Source organism: Phyllopteryx taeniolatus, chromosome 4 (assembly GCF_024500385.1).
Source record: "Phyllopteryx taeniolatus isolate TA_2022b chromosome 4, UOR_Ptae_1.2, whole genome shotgun sequence".
Lineage (NCBI taxonomy): Eukaryota > Metazoa > Chordata > Actinopteri > Syngnathiformes > Syngnathidae > Phyllopteryx > Phyllopteryx taeniolatus.
Window position 1 is genome coordinate 11,808,294 of NC_084505.1, and position 20,858 is coordinate 11,829,151.

Here is a 20,858-nt window from a genome sequence, read left to right on the forward strand (position 1 = left end):
TTAAACCGCATACACTCCTTGAAGTCTCAGTGCCCTTTGCACAATGGTCATTGCACCGGACTATTGCGATATTAGCCATTCGAACTGAGGACTCTGCATCTTTTTGCACAATTGTTGTTTGTTGTTGTTTTTTGTCAATGTCTTTATGTCTCCAAAGTGTTCTGTAAATTGACTGTCTGTTGTACTAGAGCGGTTCCAACTACCGGAGACAAATTCCTTGTGTGTTTTGGACATACTTGGCAAATAAAGATGATTCTGATTCTGATTTGTTTTTGTAATGTGAACAACTACATAAAAAAATCTGATTCAACAAAAAAACATTGTGAACATTGTCTAACTGTTACCCACCCTAATCCTAACCTTAACCAATCGCAGTGCACACTAACCCCATCCCTATTCTTAAAACTAACTATAACAAATTTTATTATTTTTATTTTGTACAAATGTGATACATATTTCAATTGTCAGCTCATCGGCATAGCCTGCCCTTCCCACGATGCGGGAGACAATCAGGTTGCAGTGGGGCGTCCTGCCTAAAACACGAGTGTGATTCCTAATACCGCCCCAAAGATGAAGGTGCCATTAATAAAAAGCAATCAAGATATGCTGCACATCCCTGTAGCTACAATCTCTGTCCCACCTATGCAGGGCTTGATCTGATTGGTAATTTGTAGCATTGACACAAGGATTGTCTTTTAGAGGCCCGTAGTTTACCTGAAGCGGTAGCTGGACACCCCAGGTCAGGTGGGACAAGACTGAGACGGCGGGTAGAGAGACTAACACGGCCCCAATCATGTGACGAGCAGCCCAGCCAGATACCACCAGAAGCAGGGAGCGGGTACAATTCATCACTTCCTCCAGATAGAAGGCCATGCTGCAGGAGAGGATATGTGACTGTCAGTCTCATTCATAGAAAAGGGGTAAAAAAATATATTTTTTTAATAAAATCAAGCTTTGATAAAAACAACCAAGATGACAAAGATTGTTGTCACTGAAAACTTTTGGGTGGCATGATGGTCGACTGGTTACCACATCTGCCTCACAGTTCTGAGGGCCCGGGTTCAAATCCGGCCTCCGCATTGTGTCTAGCCGCGTTAGCTAGACAGCTTTAGCTCGTCGGTAGCTGGGGCGGCGCAAAATAGCGTGCATAAAGCCTTCGCCGACAGTACCCGAACATTGGAAAGCAGGGAGTTTGGGCGACTGTTCAATGTAGATGCGCCTGTTTCTTTAAAACAATATTGTTTATTTAATCAAATTAATTTATGAAATTTGTCAGCGTCTGAAGCACTCAAGCATCTTGGTGGCTTGACAGTGCCAAACTGGCTCCAGGCCACCGTTATGCCGGACGCTGGATTTTTTAGATATCCGGAACAGTCAGTGTTAAGGGTGTGACGAGTTACCATTCACTGATTTCTGGAAAAAAAACACGGACGATCCTTAACATTTGACAACTATGAATTACACATTTTACGCATTTCTACTGAAACATTGGCGGCAGGGTGAATGAGCGGATGGATGGATGGATGGATCATATCTTCACACCCACAAAACATACCAAAGCACAATTTACACATGTAGTACTTAAAAGCATATGGGATTCCAGTATGGGGTGAATTTTCCTCACAGACATTCCCTTTCATTGCCTGTATTTGTGTTACTGACACTGAGAAGGTTCCCTAATATTCTGCTCAACCAAATCATAAAAAGAGTACTGCAATACAGCAGACATCTAGTCCGTACAACAGTGATCTAGCGCGCTAGCGTGTATAACAGTAATTCACCTCGTCACTCACATGTACATCGATGGTGGAGGTTGGTGTCAAGCAAATAACCAACTGTCTTAACACCTATGTATGTATGTATGTAACACCTGACCTCAGGATGTGCCTTACTTATGAAAGCTAGATGCCACAACGATCAAACAGAAAGTGAAAGAACATACCATCGACTGTATCAAAGTAGGCTCACCGTATTGAGAGCACCAAAGAGGCCAGCTCCAGCAGGCCAGCTATGGGAGCCACAGCGAGTGATGCAGAAGATGGGGGGCCCACAGTGGCTGAGCTCACCAGCGGGGGAAGGAAACATGCCAAGGTGAGGGCCAAGAAGACAAAAAAGCTGAGAAGAACATCAAGGAAGGAGCTGAACGTGCAGCTTGCAAAGGTCTGTTCTTGGACTTGGTTTTTCACCTGAAGGAGAAGAGTGAGGGAAGTGGTTGGCTTGACTCTCCGTGAAAGCCTGACTGCATCATGCATCACACTTGCTTCCTTGCTGTATAGCAAAGACCTTTATGAATGTTGAAATAAAATATGCAATAGTCTTCAAGTATGTTAGACACTGAAAAATATAAAATATATACTGAACGTCTTTGACAAAATTATAGGGGTGCCTTGAGGTACGAGTTTATTAATTCCGCGACCATGCTTGTAACTCAAAGAATGTATCTCAAATCATCGCTGCCCCTTGAAATGAACGGAAATGGCATTATTCCGTTCAACCCTGAATCAAAAAATGTTTGTTTTTAATAATGAAAATTTGCACTATAATACTGTACTTAATAAAAAGATTAAATAATAAGAATTAAACAGTTTTTGCATCATGATTTTATGCTGCAATCCAATCTAATGTGCTATGCCCGTCTTGACCACCAGGAGACAATAGAGTATAATACAATCACGCAACTCAACAGAAACATCTAGTAATAGTGTGAGTGACTCTGTAATAATATTAGTGACTTTTCAAAGAGAACGAAGAACATGCCTGTAAGTATTGTCATATTTTCTGTCTAAATGTGTTACTCCATCTTTAGTGTTGAATTATCCGTTGCTTAAGGTTTCTAAAATTGCGACTACTGATGCTAACTGCTAGCATGTAAATGGAATTTTCCATATGTGTTAGCATTAAGCTAAACAGACTATCGTGACGCAGAGCTATGTAGTTTAAAATGTGTAACTATCTTTGGTTATGTTTAATTTGACAGTTTTAATTGCTCACCATTTGCCAAACTGTTGCTTGTTGTGAAGTGTGTTGAATTGGGTTCACACAGCGCACGTACAGTATCTCAACTTTGTGCTCGCAAGTCAAAGCAAAAAAATTCCTAAGTCAGGCACTTGTACCTCTAGGCACCACTGTTGGTGCCTTGTATCTCAAGGCACTAACCGCTGGGTTAAAGGTTACTTTCAAGTCTGCTTGGAAGTCGGACACCCTAGAGGTGAAACCTCAAAATGTTTCAAGCAAACAAAAAACATTGCAATTGTGACACGCTTGTATTTGCTTTGTTTTTAAAAAGACAATCTGACTGTCAATCAAGTCACGCTGAACAGGATAAGTGTTAACTGGAGATATCTAGTGCAAGCCGTAATTAGAGAAAAATATAGTTTATATCGTCTTTCGGAGCGTACCACCAGTTACTGTATGTTTGTTGTCAGACTATGGAGTGCCATGAGGATAGCTTAATCAATTAATCAATATTTTAGAAAGAGAGTGCACTACTTGGATGCAACTAGCAGTAGCACTCTCTTCGTTCTCACTTGATGTGGCTTGAAGATGAACAAGAAGAAGTCAGCTATGGGAAGCTGAGCTGCAATAATGCAAACTTCCGGTATGCCAGCTCCCTCTGTCAGCATCATTCTCTCAACACAAGACTATCATTAAACAGCACTTCAAAACATCCTAATAATTATATTTTGAAAATAACAATTGGTCATTTTCCCGATAATCGATTAGGGAATTTTTGTCAAATGGCCATCCTTAGACTACTGCATCTCTGAAGTTAAGCTTGAATCAAAGTTTCTTCCCAATTGTCCCTACTGCAACAAATACATTGAAAATGACTGCAAAATGTTTGTAAGTACTGAGCTAAGAGGATGAGTGAGTTATTTAGTAACACTGGTACAACAGTAGGAGGCCACATGCTTGTGACGTCTTGCAAGGTACTTGGAAGAGACCATGGATCTTTTAAGTGTGTGAGACCATCCCTACTGGGCCTTTTACTTGGAAACAAGTTAAAACAACCCTAAAGGTCTGTTGCATGAGAAGATATATAATATTGATTGACATATTTTCATATTGTAACACTATCTATGTGTGTTACAAGAATATGTATACGTGAATAATTGTGTTTACACCTCCTCCTTGTAGCTGCTGCGATAGGCTGTCTCCAGAGGCCGGTCTAGAAAGGTGAGGCTGATCTTGTTGATGGGTGGTTTGAAAAAATAATCCTTCATCAGACTGAAAACAGGAGAGAAATGCCAACTACATATGTATCTGAGAGGAAATACAACAGACCAAAAAAAACAACGAAAAGATCAATGCTTTTGATAGTTATCACTCCGTACCTTGTACAGTTAGCTCACTGAATAACGTCAAAAGTCAATGGTAATATGTTTGCATCTGCGTTTGGACAGTTCTTTCAACAAAGAAGTGTTTTTGCATGTTCTCCTGGTGCTTGCATGGGTTTTCTATGGATACTCCCAAATTCCTCCCACATTCCAAAAACATGAATTTTAGGTTCATTCAAGACTAATTTTTTCATAGGAGTGAATGTGAGTATGAATGGTTGTTTGTCTTATGTGCCCTGTGATTACTGGCCAACAGTCCAGGATGTACCCTGCCTCTTGTCCAAAGTTAGCTGGAATCGTGTTCCAGCCACCTGCGACCCTAATGAGTACAAGTGCTATAGAAAATGGATGGATGCGGCACAATCAAATTCTTTAGAAATAAGATGAATCCTAATAAGTCTGAGCTTTTGTTTTGTTTTGTTACATTAACAGCGGAGAATAATATTAATGTATAACATTGCCATGCAAATTAAGTCATGCTTCAGTGGCATCATTAGTTAAAAAATTCCAGTTGCTCACCTGTCCTCTCTGATAACATCCACAAAGTGGGCGTCGCTCTTTTCTTGAAAGTTCTTGGCACGCAGCTGAATAAGGGCTGAGTGCTCCATTCCTGTACCCGGTGGTCCAGCGCCAACTGGCATGCCAACACTGGTGCCGGTCATCGTACTTGTGCTCGGCTTCTTCTCTTTCTCCTGGAGCATGTCGCACAACGAGCTCTGGCTTGCCCTCACTGGATCCTCCAGCGAGGGGACCAGGAGGCCATTGGCCGTTCTGAGGCTGTTACCAGGAAGGTACTGGAGACAGACGAGAAAGAGAATCAAGATACAAGGACACTTGGCATGATGGACAAAATGTTGGAGTGTCAGACACATTCACTGTTGCTGACATTGCGTGTTCACGCATGTGCGGCACCTTAGCATTGCTAATCTTGCGCTCATCCTGGCAGCCGTTAAGCACAGCCACTTCATCACCCTGTTCTGCCACTGAAGACATGACATCAAGGCGAGAAGCACTCGGATGCTGGAGAACAAAAGAAGTTAACTTCAGACATCAGTGATTTGGCTTCGGGACTTTATTCACTTTTGGTCAGTGGGGGTCCTAAGACTTGTCTTGTTGCATTGAGATTAGGGCTGCACAATATATTGTTTGGTCATCCCGATGTGGACATGTGCGATAGTCACATCGCAAAGGTCCTGACGATGTAGGGGAAAAAGAACTCAAGATACCCAACATGCACTGCACGCATCAGTCACAATCGTACTTTGAATAGCGCTCGAAAAACCTTCTCAGAATAAGAGTCAAAACGTCTTCAAGTTGTTAACAAGTGGAAATAGCACAGCGTAACACTGAAGTGAAAAATACTACTGATGCAACAACCAAATTATGCACTACAAAAAAACAAAAAAAAAGGTACATAATCGTTCCATTTATTCAATATCGTCCTGCTCACTTTTTCAATGGCCAGGTTTATTACCGTCAATTTGAAGGCTACATAATAACTCCTTGTGTGTTTTTTGGACATACTTGGCTGAAAGATGATTCTGATTCTGATTATGTCACATTTTGGGCACGATGAGGGTGTGCGCTTGAACAGAGTAGATCTGAATACTGAAAAAAATTTTGTGTGCAAATTCGATTTCAAAATGTGAATATTTAACCTTTCTAAATGGAGCTTACCGTAAAGTTAATCAACAGCAAAGAACTTTGGTGGGTTATTAAAAAAATAAAACGACGAGACGAGAATACCTAGCCGTATCTGTACTCAGGTTTTCTTGTTACCTACCCCAGTCGTGTGTGGTGGCTGGTTGGGCAACAAAGGTTCAGCAGCTTGGACACCCCCATGGATGATTTCAGGAGCATGGCACTGTGTACAGGAGGGCAGGCTCATCCCAACAAAGTCACTTCCCAGTTGAGAACTGCCACACTGAACATCGTGTCCCAACTTCTTTCCTGAGATCAGGTAGGTTTTCAACCCTGAAGACAAAAAAATCTTTATCACAACTCACAACTGATTTTCTCAAGTTGACATGAAAGGAGACAAAAAGAAGCGACAAAAAAGTGACTACAGGTACCGTACTGGAGCCCTTTGATGCCAAATTTGTGATAATATACATAAACACTCAAACCAACCGTGCCAAGCAGGTCGTAATGCAACACTGCTTGTTTCTCCAGCTCTGTTTACGCAACATCCCAGAACTCATGTTCACACTGCTGTAGGGCCAACAAGGAAATACGCAAACAGTGGATTACAGCGGTGGCACATAGCCAGCTGCTATCAGCCTCTCCAAACACATAATACTAACCCCTCTAGATGGCCTCTGTACTAAAAGGTGCTAAATATCGGCATGAGTGGAGTATCTGTTGACAACAAAGGACAGTCAACAATCACTGGGTTTTTCTCCAGACAATGAAGGAATCTTTATGGATCTCAGTTGGTCAAACACACTTCCAAATTTCCACCATGCAGTACACAGTTGACCAACCAGATTCAATCAACACCCACTTCAGGTTTTCTTCAAGGTTGGTAGTAGTATGGCTATCAGGGACATACTGTATATATATGGTCTTGAAACACTTGGAGTGCAGCGTCCAGGCAGCAGTTATTTACTCTATGGTCAAGCTCATGCAGGGAGACATGTTTGAGCTTAACCACATATAGTAGCTGTAGTGGCAGAATAAAATGCGACTGCTATGATTTCCTTTAATATGTCATCTTTCACTCTGTTGTTAAATTGTGGAAATGCCGTTTGTGATGTATTTTCTCACAGGCAATTCATAGTGTCTGTCAAGCGTTTGACAGACAGTTGGCTTTTTAACTTTATTAAAGGCCTGTATTTCTTTTGAGAACTACTGAGCACACACCATCTTGCTTTGTTCCGTATGTATTTACTTTGTCAACCAAATGCCTCACTGATTGTTGACTATCAGGATGAAGGCTCTTCATCTCGGGATGCAGTTTTTTTCCCCGAGCTGTAAAAACTGGGTTAGATGGTTATGTTTTAGGTGGGCATTCAAATTTGTTGAGTTGCCACCACCTTCGAACAAATTTGGCATCCTGCCTTGTCCGTGTTGATGGGCTCACCTTGCCCATTCGGTTTGCAGGTGAAATACAGTATTCCCACACTGGGCTTAACTTTGGTGATGTCATCATCCTTTTGCCTCTTGATTTTCTCCTACGTTACTTTGCGTTGGTCCTTACGAGGCTCACTTGCTCCATGTGCGTGTATGCTAGTGGCCCCAACTCCCCCCACAGATATAAAGAGACTGGATGACTAACATGAGGATTCACTCTGTTCATTCAGCTATGGAACAAATGCACTCGCCCAGGCGCAGAGACCAATGCACAGAGTGAACTCCAGACGAGGAAAACAAACACGCATACTGCACATGGTAGCCAAAATGATGTTGTTAATGTTAATAAAATGTTAATTTTCATTTATTGTAACTCACTGATTTGATTATTGTCAGAGGCCTTTTTTCAACCACAATGTCTAAGACAGTGCAGTGCCTGTGTTAGAGAGTACATTCAAACATAGGTGCTAGCACGAACGCGACTAGATGTAATTTCTACTAGCACATGCTGAAAAAAAGGTTGCATGTGCGACCATTTTGGTCGCAGTCTCAAACCCTGAGTAACAAAGAAATTAGGCATGGACAAAATAACTTAATAGATAATTGAAAATTACATTGTGTGGGGAAAAAATCCACACAGGATTAATCAATCATGTCTTGAAGCCCATCTATCCATTTTCTTCCGCTTATCCGAGGTCGGGTCGCGGGGGCAGTAGCTTTAGCAGGGAAACTTCCCTCTCCCCAGCCACTTCCTACAGCTTTTCCGGGGGGATCACGAGGCGTTCCCAGGCCAGCCGAGAGACGTAGTCTCTCCAGCGTGTCCTGGGTCGTCCCCGGGGTCTCCTCCCTGTGGGACGTGCCCGGAATACCTCACCAGGGAGGCGTCCGGGAGGCATCCGAATCATATGCCCCAGCCACCTCATCTGGCTCCTCTCAATGTGGAGGAGCAGCGGCTCTACTCCGAGATCCTTCCGAATGACTGAGCTTCTCACATCTCTAAGGGAGAGCCAGGACAGCCTGCAGAGGAAACTCATTTCGGCCACTTGTATCCGGGATCTTGTTCGTAGATCGACTGGTAAGAGCTTGAGAACTTCAGCTTTTGGCTTAGCTCCTTCTTTAGCACAACGGACCGATACAAAGTTTGCATCACTGCAGACGCTGCACCGATTCACCTGTCGATCTCCCGTTCCATTCTTCCCTCACTCGTGAACAAGACCCCAAGATACTTTAACTCCTCCACTTGGGGCAGGATCTCATCCCCGACTTGGAGAGGGCACGCCACCCTTTCCAACTGAGCACCGTCGTCTCGGATTTGGAGGTGCTGATTCTCATCCCAGCCACTTCACACTAGGCTGTGAACCGCTCCAGTGAGAGTTGGAGATCATGGCTTGATGAAGCCAACAGAACCACATCATCTGCAAAAAGCAGAGCTGCAATACCGAGGCCACCAAACCGGACCCCCTCTATGCCTCGGCTGCGCCCAGAAATTCTGTCCATAAAAGTTCTAAACAGAATCGGTGACAAAGGGCAGCCTTGGCGGAGTCCAACCCTCACCGGAAACAAGTCCGACTTACTGCCGCCAATGCGGACCAAACTCTGACACCGGTCGTACAGGGACCGAACAGCCCGTATCGGGGGGTTCGGCATCCCATACTCCCGAAGCACTCCCTGAGGGACACGGTCGAACGCCTTCTCCAAGTGCAAAAAACACATGTAGACTGGTTGGGCGAACTCCCATGCACCCTCGAGGACCCTGCCTGATGACTGGTGGATCACACTCCTCAGTCTCCCTGGTAAGGTCTATTTAGGGTGGGTGTGGCCTAAGGAGATCAGCACCCCTTATAAAGGTGTGCCTAATTATTAGGCAGTTTCTTTTCTTTAGGCAGAATGGGCCAAAAAGAGATTTAACTGACTCTGAAAAGTCAAAGATTATCAAAAGTCTCTCAGAGGGATGCAGCACTCTTGAAATCTATGATATTGGGGCGTGATCATAAAACCAAAAAAACTTTTTTGCAAATAGCCAACAGGTTTCCAAGAAACGTGATGAGAGAAAAAGACGCAAATTAACTGCCAAGGATTTGAGAAGAATCAAGCGTGAAGCAACCAGGAACCCATTATCTCCAAGTTCTGTCATATTTCAGAACAGCAACCTACCTGGAATACCTTGAAGTACAAGATGTTCAGTGTTCAGAGACATGGCCAATGTAAGAAAAGCATCTAGTACAGTGGTACAGGAAGAAGATGCATTTTTCAATAAGAAAATTATTTTTATGGAGGACAATGCGCCATCACATGCATCCAAGTACTCCTCTGCGTGGCTAGCCAGTAAAAGCTTGAAAGACGAAAAACTGATGACATGGCCCCCTTCCTCACCTAACCAGAACCCAATTGAGAACTTGTAGGCAGTTCTTAAACGGGAGATATACCGTGAAGGAAAACATTACACCTCTCGGAACAATGTCCAGGAGGCTGTGGTTTCTGTTGCACAAAAACTTGATTGACTACAAATCAAGAAACTGACAGAATCCCTGGATGGGAGCCTTCCCACCGTTACTAACAAGATGGGTGGCCATATTGGTCACTTTTTTACATATCAGTTTCTATCAATTTCTATTGGAAAGTTTTGAGTCTATTATTCTCACTTAAAGAAAATAAAAAAACCGAGATGGGAAAATTTGTTTTCATTTAGTTGCACAATAATTCTGCACACAAATATCTGCCTAATAATTGTCCACATATTGATATTCTACGAAGAAAGCCTAAATCTCACTTTTACTTTCTTAAACATTCTTGTTTGAGGTTGATTCATATGTTGGATTAACCTAAAGCACTGTGGTTGGTGATTTAAAAAAAAAAGTCCCCAAAATGAAACTTGCCTAATAATTGTGCACACGGTGTAGTTTGTGTTCTGAAGACAAACAAGATGACCCCAGTACTGTACTCTATATGTTGCTGGCAGTCCACCGCTATCGCACATCTTCTCCATGCAGCTGTATTCTGATATTCTTTTCAACATTATTAGGGCCTCATGCTCAATTGTCTTTCTGTCTGCAGTCTGTTTGTGCGTGTTCAGTGTTCAGAAAATTGTTGTAAAATAATGTTCTGCCATTTAAAAATATATATATTTGTAGCGCACTTGCTTGATTATTTTTTACTTGTTCGCATTGTTATTCGGATAAATTTAGTCAAATGAACAATATTTAATTAAGGGTATGGCTGTTTTAAAGATGTGACAAACATTCTGTGGATCCACATGCGTCAGTCTCATGCTGAGTGGGTAAGCTCAGGAAATGGTTTGTGTCCTCGTATATTTGCTACATTTTTACTAAAACAAACAAAGTTTAATAAAATGTGTTTGCACGTGTGTCTGCGCGTTGTTAGCCACTATGACATTTTCTAGATAATATCATTACCATTTAGAAAATGATTAGTCATTTGTCTCGCTGATTTTCAAATCAAGTTTACACACTCGAGTACTCAGTTCAACCACAGAAATCTAACAGTTAGTCAGTGCGTGATGTGTGAATGGGTGTTATGTTGCAAAAACACACACAAAAACAAACTGTCAACTATGGAACCAAAGACCATGACTGACTTTCACCACACTTCTTGGCCCTGCATGCTTGTCCTCATAAATAAAATTAGTCATGAATGAGTAACTAAAATCAGTTTATCTTGTGAGTCTGCAAGTAGTCGACTTGGCAGACATTCTCATCTTTCATGCCAGCAGGAGGCCTTATTTTCTTCACCGTTTTTCACACAATGGAAATGTGTCCATTTATAAGACAGACACATAAACTCATGAAAGTATTGTGATCGCTATCAGTTATTAATGGTGCACTCACTAAAAGGGGGCTTTTGTAAAACAAGAGAAGCATAATGGTATGAATGGTCAGCAGCTTTTGATCATTAATCAAGTCTTTCATCATCGCCTCTCTGTGGACATATCAGTCTCACTGTCTCCCACTGTCAGCACGATACCTTGGTGGTCACAGTTCTGAGGTTCATAGTATGAATCGTCTCCCGGTGCTTAAGTGTGTTTTCTCCAGGTACTGAGACTTCCTCCCACATTCCAAAAACATGCACGTTAGGTTAATTGAAGACTAAATTGTTCATAGGTGTGAATGCTGAGGGTTGTTTATCTATATGTTCCCTGCGATTGACTGTTGGCCAGTTGAGGGTGTACCCCACCTCTCATTCAAAGTCAGTTGGGATAGGCTCTAGCATATGGACTAACCTCATGAGTACAAGTGGTATAGGCAATGAAAGGATGTATGGATGACTCTTGACTAAGACACACAACACTTGACAGGCAGGCACAGGTGGACAATACTTGGAGACTATAATAGCCATTGCTCATTCATGTTGCTTTAAATTTCTTTAGTTGGTTACATTTACACTCTAGAAAGAGGTGGCACAACAACGATTTATTATGTACAGCGCATTTGTTCCCTCTTAAATCTTAAACCCAATTAAAGATTAGCCACACTCTTGAATGATTCAAACAGACCAACAAGAAACTTTTAAAAGGAAACTAAACCCCCCCAAAATTAATGCAAGCTTGTATATGCCAGAACGAAGTCAAAACATGGCACTCTGATTAACGTTACGCTTGTGGAATAAGAATTAAACAGAATAATGAATCTGCTTAAGGAGGGCGACTATGTCTCCCGGCTGGACTGGGAACGCCTCAGGATCCCCCCCGAAAGAGCTGGACAAAGCGGCTGGGGAGAGGGAAGTCTGCGCTTCCCTGCTTAAGCTGCTGCTCCCACGACCCGACCTCGGAGAAGCGGAAGAAAATGTATGGATTTGTAAAAAGCATTAACTTTTATTTGCTTTACTGTTTGCAAACTGGGTATGCAAACTGGGACATCTCACACACGCCAAGATGACATGACATTTGGGAAAAGGCACCCATCTACAAGAAATATGCATCGTCTGGTTGTCTCCTAACTTAATAAATGGCATGTGACCCAAGTGAGGATAGGCGGTACAGAAAATGGATGGATGGATGTCCAAGTTAACACACAAACACACACACACACGGAGACACACACACACACAGAAATTTTGTTTTATGGCTCATTTAAAGTAGCACAAATGGCGTACCATTACACATATCTTATTAGAAAACTGTCATACGCACACATACACATACAGTAACATTCATATCCATAATATGTGATCATCTGAATGAATGAAGAAAAGGATGAATGGAGAGGAAGCATAACTGTGCTGTGAAATTCCACATGCACACCAGAAGATCATAAACACCATGGACATGCACCTCAGAAAAACACTATTTTATCGCACACACTCTAACTTCTGACAACCACGCATGCACATATCGCACTTGCTCCAAAACTAATTCATCCATCCATCCATTTTCGACACCGCTCATCCTCACTAGGGTCGCAGGTATGGTGGAGCCTATCCCAGCTAAATGCGGACAGGAGGCGGGGTGCACCCTGAACTGGTTGCCAGCCAATCGCAGGCCACATATAAACAAACTACCATTCGCACTCAGATTCATACCTACGGACAATTTAGAGTCTTCAATTAATCTAACGTGCATGTTTTTGGGATGTGGGAGGTAAGTGGTGTACTCGGGGAAAACTCATGCAGGCAAGGGGAGAATGCATACTCCACACAGGCAAGGCCGGATTTGAATCCGGGTCCTCAGAACTGTGAGGCAGATGTGCAAGCCAGTTGGTGCACCGTGCCCTCCAAAACTAATTGTAGATAATAAAATGTTTTCACAGAGTTCATATTTATAATTGTACAAAAGATTATTGTATCTTGTCTGGTTCCACACACGTCGTCTGTAGCCAAAGCACGTTTTTAACAAAGGTCCAGAGGTGTGAATAGGGATGGTTTTGTTTTCTCCTTTGAGACTTTCAGGTACAGTATGTAGGAATGAATAACATTTGAACAGCACACACGCCAAATCTCATCACTCATCTGTTATCACCAGCCAAAGTTGGACACCAAGCCATCATGTCTTCATTTCTCTACGCATAGATCGTTTTACACTTGTAGCTATGTGAGTCCCAGGATGCACCTGTCTGGAAACAATGAGTCGCAGCCCTAGAACAATGAATCGCTGCAATTTATTATCACGGAATACAGATACAGTAATCCTACACTATATCACAGTTCTTGCCTCGCTGTCGCGCTATACTGTAGATTTGTATTAGTTTTTACTCTCTTTTTTATACTGTTTGTCCAATATTTTTGTTATCCAATGCTCTCAATATGCATTTATTTTAATTTTTTTAAGGACGGTATTGTTTCCCAAAAACTAACATAACAAATGGTAGTAATGTTGATGTTTTTTATGCCACTGATATAGTGATATTAGAGCATAATAATGCAAGTACATACTTTTCAAGAACAATTAACTTGAATATATTGAACAATGGCATTGTAATGTAGAACAAGATAAAATATATTAGATAAAAAAATATCAATAAAACATACTCAGGCTCTGTTCACAAAAATTGTACTTGCACAAACAAACATTTGGCACAGATTAACAGATTACACACATTAATACCTTAAAGGGCAATATAGTTCCAATCAGGTTTCCAGTTGGTTAAGAAAAAGTGCAAAGTATAGCAACATTAGTAACAGCACAAGTAGATCAAAACATTGTGTTTTGATTCAAGATTTGTACTACTTTTCAAAAGTCTGTAGTACATTCACGTTTGCATTGTTGGGCAAAGGGTTCCATATTTGCAAGCTGACGGGAAATGTCCCAACATGTTTTTTGTTCCCAGCTGAAGAAATTGGGTGGGATGGTTGTGTTTAAAATGGATTTTGTCACTGAGGTTTTAAGTTCAAGTTTGTCACTTGAGGTTCTGATTAACTCTGCTGACCATATAAATGTGACAGTTGAAACATTCTTATTACTAGGAACTCAGTCAGTACATTTACAGTCACTTAAGAAATCTGAAAAATGTCCACGCTAATTTCTTTCGCAACAGAAAAATACTGGGGGTTGGACCTAGAAGGAAAATATGCTACATCATCTTAAAGATCAAAGAGAAAAAGACACTAAAATGTTTTTGGGTTTTTTTTAACTGTTACATGACTGAGCAAATCTGGGTATCCATCTATCAAACAGACATATTTTACCAATTCAAAACAGATTTTTTTTTTCTATTCAAATTTAAACCCTTCGTGTAATCGCATGTATTTTGTAACACGTCATATCCAGCATCCAATAATTAAGAGGACCTTCGTGGTAGGATCAAAGGTTAACACAGCGCAGCAGTATTTGGGTTTTTTTCCCCCTCTGCCTTCGTGTGCCATCATAACCACAAAAGTTAAGGCAGATGTCCTTTGTGCTAAAATTAAAAATTTCACGCATGTACGAAGTATACAGAGCTATGTAGTTATACCTTTTACCAATAGACTTGTAAGAGTTAGTAAGTAGCAACAAGCTAAAAGGACTATCACTGCTTGTGTATCAGAGGCAGCCATAGCTTGCCCAAAGCTTGAATTACACTGCACAAAGTATAGAAAAGTGGAGAACTATTTCAGTAACCTGATTAATTTGTGCATATATATGTAGTCAGTGACTCGCCACAAGTCCAAGGTCAAAATGGCACTTTTTTTTTTTTTTTTTTTTTTAACCATTTTAGGGCACCATTCTTCTTATTTGCCGTTGTTTGAGTCGCCACGTGTGTAAAAGTATAAAGTAGCTATAAAAAGTCGTGGGCATATCATTAGTCTAATGTAACTTTGATTCTGTGAACTGGGACAACTGCATCACGCATTTGCCCCACGTAGCATCTGTGTGACCATTTACATACACACAGTTAAAACATCTCTTTGTCCAGCCACATACAAATATAATGTAAACACATCTCTGTCTATTCCATTCACATGAACACAATGGTCCAGACTTATTGCTGGCCTTATACACAACCATCACAGACACTGCAAATTTAAAAGCACATTTGTCATAGTGACCAAGGATCAGTTTTCTCATCTGGGACAAAAAAAAGAATAAAGTTCATTCATACTTGAGTAAAATAAATGTTAAGCCCCTGATTTGAAAAGATTATTGAGAAGGTTCCAGCAACACAGCCTACTTAAAAGCAACTCCTGAAACAACACACAATTTATGGCTACATGCTCTTACTATTTTCACCAAACTTTTTTGTCATTCTTCACTTTCATCCTGTTCCTGGAACCGAGAGTAAACAGCTCCAAGACTAAAAATAGATTTGGACTTGCTTTCTTTCTTCGAAGACTCAGGCTTGCATCTGACTGACTTTACTTACAGTAACTACTGTATATCACGCTAAACTTCATCTCCAGAAATGTATCTGTCTTGCCAAGCCAAAATATCTCACCACCTCAAACTGCCTATCTTTAAATCTCACTGTGCCTGAGCTACACTCTCATTTTTCATGTCTTCCATTAACTTAACCATTCTCCCATAGGTCTTTCTTTTTTTCTCCTCCCTTCCCTACCCTCCAGTTTTCTGCCCAGTCGGTGGCAGGTCTTGAGAACAGCCTCTTGTTCAGATCCATATTTGGATACGCCGATGGAACCGTGGGATGAGACTCTCACATGATACTTCTTCAAATACCCTCCCATTCCTCCTCCCTTTCCTCTTTTTTGAATTTATATTTGTACAGAGGGTTCAATGAGATCTCCTTTTCTTTTGGACCTCCCTGTCACCATGTGTATAAATGTGCTAATTTACAAAGCGTCAGTTGGGAGCAAAGAAAAATATATCAGCTGGCAGACCATTATTTTAAATGCATTCATGGGTTACACATTTATGGCCTCTGTGGTGTATGGGGATTCTTGACTTAAAAAGTTGATTAACAGACTACTGCCGTTCTTGTGGATGCTCTTTTCACTCAAAATGTTTTTGGGGATACTTTGTAGAAAACTACCAACTTCATGGAGGATGACAAGACTCTTATCTGACTGGCCTGCAGACTAGTTGGCTACCTGATGGCGATTCGAGTCTTAGCTATTTGCGGAGACATCTCCGTGACGTCTCCTCGAGTCTCCCGTACACTCTCTGGTTTGCCAAGGAGTCGCCTTGAAATCGAAAATGCTCGATTTTGTGGAAATGTCTACTTGTGGCCATGTCAACCTCTGTAACTATCAGAAAGATTGTGCCAATATTTTGGATTTTGTGGACTTTAAAGCGTTTCCAATATGCGTATATATAGAAAAAGCTCGACGTCGCTTACTGTCCGAAAATTTAGACCAATCACCACCATAATTTATGTGGACACCTCTACTAATGCCCACTTCAACCTCTGAAAATATCACAAAAATCGGCCCAATATTTTGGAATTTATTGACGTTGAAGCGTTTTCCTCATTCGAGGCTGGTCCTGGTGTCCGTGTTCATGCTCTGCGCTCAGCCGGCGGAGCATGGACACCAGGACCGTCCTCTAATGAGGCACACACAAACCCTTTTATATATATATATATTATGAACATCCATTTTCTTAGCAGCCCGCAGCATAGACTACAATGAACATTTAACTTGGGGTTCTTTATAACTAGTATCAATATCAAACCTATGAACTAAAAGGCAATGTGTGTGGAACAAACCCAATTGACTTAATATTCATTAATTATGTTTCAGCTGAAAGTTAAATATAGCATTGTTAAAATCGTTATTTGGAACTGTTTTATCACGTCAAATGGTTAATATGTGCAAGTTTCAACTTCCCTTCCTGTTTTAAGCTTGTAGCCTTTTATTTTGAAGGGTACACACCGGAACGTAAACTTCACACGACACCGGTGATTCTTTTTATTTTTTAATGGATGGCTATGGATGCTATAAAACATTGATTCCTTTCCTTACCCAACGATGAGGCAACGTATATATAGAAAAATAGGCATGTAGGCACCAAATCCGAATTGAGTACTTAGATCTGCAGTGTAAAGTCAGACAGAGAAGTTCTGTCTGAGATGTTCCCTAGTCTCTTGTGATGTCCTTCTTAATTTGTTGAAAAACAAAGTTGGTCCCCCAGCGCAAAGATTGATGCTGGTCTTTGTCAAGGTACCTTCAGTTGGACAGAATGTATATTGAAAAACAGTGCCTTCAAAACAGACTTCAGTTGGAGCTCCAATCTAATATACAGTCTCACTTGTTGACATTTATGTGCACAGCCGTTCAGCGATCTGTAACATCAAGACACAGACACATACTCTGGACACAGTCTATTCGACCCTCGCCCCTCAGACAGGAAGCTACAGTCCATTCGAACCAAAACCTCCCACCACATCATGAACATTTTCCCTTCGGCCAACGGACTCATGAACGCTAAATAAGCTGGTATCACCCATTAAAACTGCACACCTTCACCTGATGCTTATTGAACACTGTTTATGCTTCTTGCACAGTCTGTCCCCCCATCCCCCTTCTTAGTCTATTTATATTTTTATTGTTACCATCTATAATTCATGTTGTTCCATCAGACCAAGTATAATTTCTAGTATGACTGTACAGTACATTTCACTGACGATGGCAATAAAACTGATTCTGAAGGCGTCCAAAGAATAGCAACAGATGTGTTTTGTCTTGAGAGATGTGGTGACACACACCATCTACATCACGTTAGTGATGCACTTCACACCAAGTGCCTATCATGTTCTATGGTAGAAGGGCAGCGCTTGAGCGAGAAATGACTAACCTTGGCTCTACTGTAAATGAACCCATGTCTTCTGAGGTACTTCTGCACCTAGCAGGTTAGTTTACCGTAGGTCTAGTAATCCTGCAAACATGGATGAGAAATCTCTGAATTTATACTAACTTTTTGTGAACTTTTAATGCACTGTCTCAAATGAGACATAAAGCGCCTTCTAAAGACACAACGACAAAAAAGACTCCCGAGCTACCCTAAGATAGACTGTGGGAACTCCGTGGGAAAAGGTCATGACCGGAAAATATGTGACTTGTTCTCCCTTCTTCCTCCCTCATATTCTTTCTAATGACTCAGTCTTTCGACAGAAACAGCACTTTACTAGCACAGCTTTTAGTCCAATATTCTTCTGAATTCCACGTCCGATTTAACCGCCTCTACTTGCTCCTCTGTTGGCTTACGCTGCTCCACAAGTCCGCTGCTTACGAAGTCAAGGTCACTGGATAATGGGAATTTCAGAAAGTGCTGGCGATCATATGCTAATATATTTTGGATATTGACTATTTTTTGGTGTCATAGGGAAATAATTTTGATCAAAATATCCATGACTGTCACAAGCCAATGCAAGACCAGCTGCTGGCGACCAGCCCGCCACTGAATGAGACGGCTCTTGTTGTAGGTTGAGTTTTTTCAATATCGGACCGATCAGTCTGACATAATTTTTCCCCCTATATCAGTCTCGATAGTTATCATGTATCCCTAATATCAACCAAATACAGTTCCGTATTTTTAGGTCACTGATGGTGTATTTTCCAATCTTGGCAGAATATAAAACAAACACACCTAATCCCTGACATGAAAACAATTTTAGAACCACTCTGTTAACTATGTGTTTCGCGACACCGGAAGAGGAGCTGCAGCAGTAACACAGTAATAACAGGCTGTAGCAAATTCATTTGTTTTAAATTATTAAGTTCATTAAATTACATTTTGTAGACGATATAATAGTATGAATGAGGGAAAAAAGGGTTTTAGTAGGAAAAGCAAGGTTTGCCTGATGAAAATGTAATTTTGGCCCACGATTGAACTGTCAATAATAAATTTGGCCTGATTAAAAGCAAATTTAGCGATCAAAACATCAGAGAGTATACTCTGTCAACGTGTGCGCATGACATAACCAGTAAGTAATCAGGCTGGAACAGGGTTGGGCATTCTTATCAGCACTCAACACACACACACACACACACACACGCACACACACAGATACACACACACACACACACACAATTGACAATGCATTCCTGAGTAGGAGGAATGAAGTTAAATGTGTAGAGCAGATACGTAAAGACAGTATTTTGCGCAAATACAGGAGTTTTTAAACGGTGATTTCATTTATTTAGGGGGAAAAAAACTATTCAAAGTAACCTGGCCCTGTGTACTAATAGTAACTGTTTGGGCAATGCTCAGCAGCAACAACTAACTTTTGTCTTTTTTTAAGCCATTCAGAAGTTGACTTGCTGGTGTGTTTGGGGTCGTTATCCTGCTGCAGAACCCAAGTGCGCTTCAGTTTGAGGTCTCAAACTGATGGCTGAACATTCTCTTTCAAGATTTTGTGTTAAAGAACAGAATTCATGGTTTTATCAATCACAGCAAGTTGTCCAGGTCCGAAAGGAGCGAAGCAGTCCAAGAACACTGTTAGTATGATGTTCTTTTTCTGAAATGCTGTGCTACATTAACACCAGATGTAATGAGACACACACCTTCCAAAAAGCTCAACTTTCATTTCGTCAGTTCATATAATATTCTCCCAAAAGTCTTGGTAATCATTCAGATGTTTTTTTTGTTTTTTTGCAAAACGAAGACGAACCTTTTTGTTCTTTTTGGTCAGCAGCGGTTTTAGCCATGGGCGCCATTTTTGCCCAGTCTCTTCCTTATTGTTGTGTCATGAACACTGACCTTAACTGATGCAAGAGAGCCCTACATTTCTTTAGAAGTTGTCCTGAGTTCCTTTGTAGCCTCCTGGATGAGTCATGGCTGTTCTCTTGGGGTAATCTTTGTCGGCCAGCCACTCCTGGGAAGGTTCACAACTGTTCCATGTTTTCTCCATCTGAGGATAATGGCTAGCCCTATGATTCGCTGGATCCTAAAGCTTTAGAAATGGCTTATGTAACCCTTTCCAGACTGACAGATGTCAATTACGTTATTTCTTGACTGTTCTGGAATTTCTTTGGATCGTGTCATTTTGTTGCAGCTTTTTTAGATCATTTGTCCAACTTGATTTTGTCAGGGCAGATTCTATTTATTTTTTGAACGAACAGCTCTGGAGGTAATCAGGCTTGGGAGTGACCAGCAAAAATTAACCAAACGTTGTGATTAGCCACCATTAATTCATGATTTTACAAAGGGGGTAATTACGTTTTCAGACAGGACCAGGTAACTTTGAATAGTTCTTTTTCCTTAGTAAATGAAATCATTGAAAACAACATTTTAAGTTAACTTGGGTTGGATTTGTCTGATATTTAAATTTGTTTGATGAGCTTAAACATTATAGTATGCAAAGATAAAATAATTTGAGAAGGGGGCCAATACTTTTTCACAGCACTCTATTTGCGTGATCGGCAATTGCTCACGGAACGGAGCTAGCTAGTAGCTGCCAATGCTAATGTAAACAAAACCCTTTCCATCTTATCCGTGAAAGGCAAACTACTCTCTTGTTATCTTCCAGGCCCGTTCACGGCGCGAACACAAAAATACAAGTGCTCCAACTGCCACCACGATCTCTCCACGATGTTGTTTTGTTTACATTACAGGAGCGGCACGGA

General features: G+C 41.2%; 1 protein-coding gene across 2 annotated transcripts in view; it reads right to left on the minus strand.

Moving 5' to 3' along the window:
- Positions 1-20,858, minus strand: part of adcy9 (adenylate cyclase 9) — a 41,710-nt gene that overhangs the window by 12,082 nt on the left and 8,770 nt on the right. For both annotated transcript variants that reach the window (XM_061769452.1, XM_061769453.1), the window contains exons 3-8: positions 6,121-6,311; positions 5,250-5,357; positions 4,857-5,131; positions 4,125-4,227; positions 1,969-2,186; positions 715-874 (exon numbers count right to left, since the gene is read on the minus strand). In XM_061769452.1, coding sequence (XP_061625436.1) covers positions 715-874; positions 1,969-2,186; positions 4,125-4,227; positions 4,857-5,131; positions 5,250-5,357; positions 6,121-6,311 — 1,055 coding nt within the window. The remainder of the gene's footprint in view (positions 1-714; positions 875-1,968; positions 2,187-4,124; positions 4,228-4,856; positions 5,132-5,249; positions 5,358-6,120; positions 6,312-20,858) is intronic.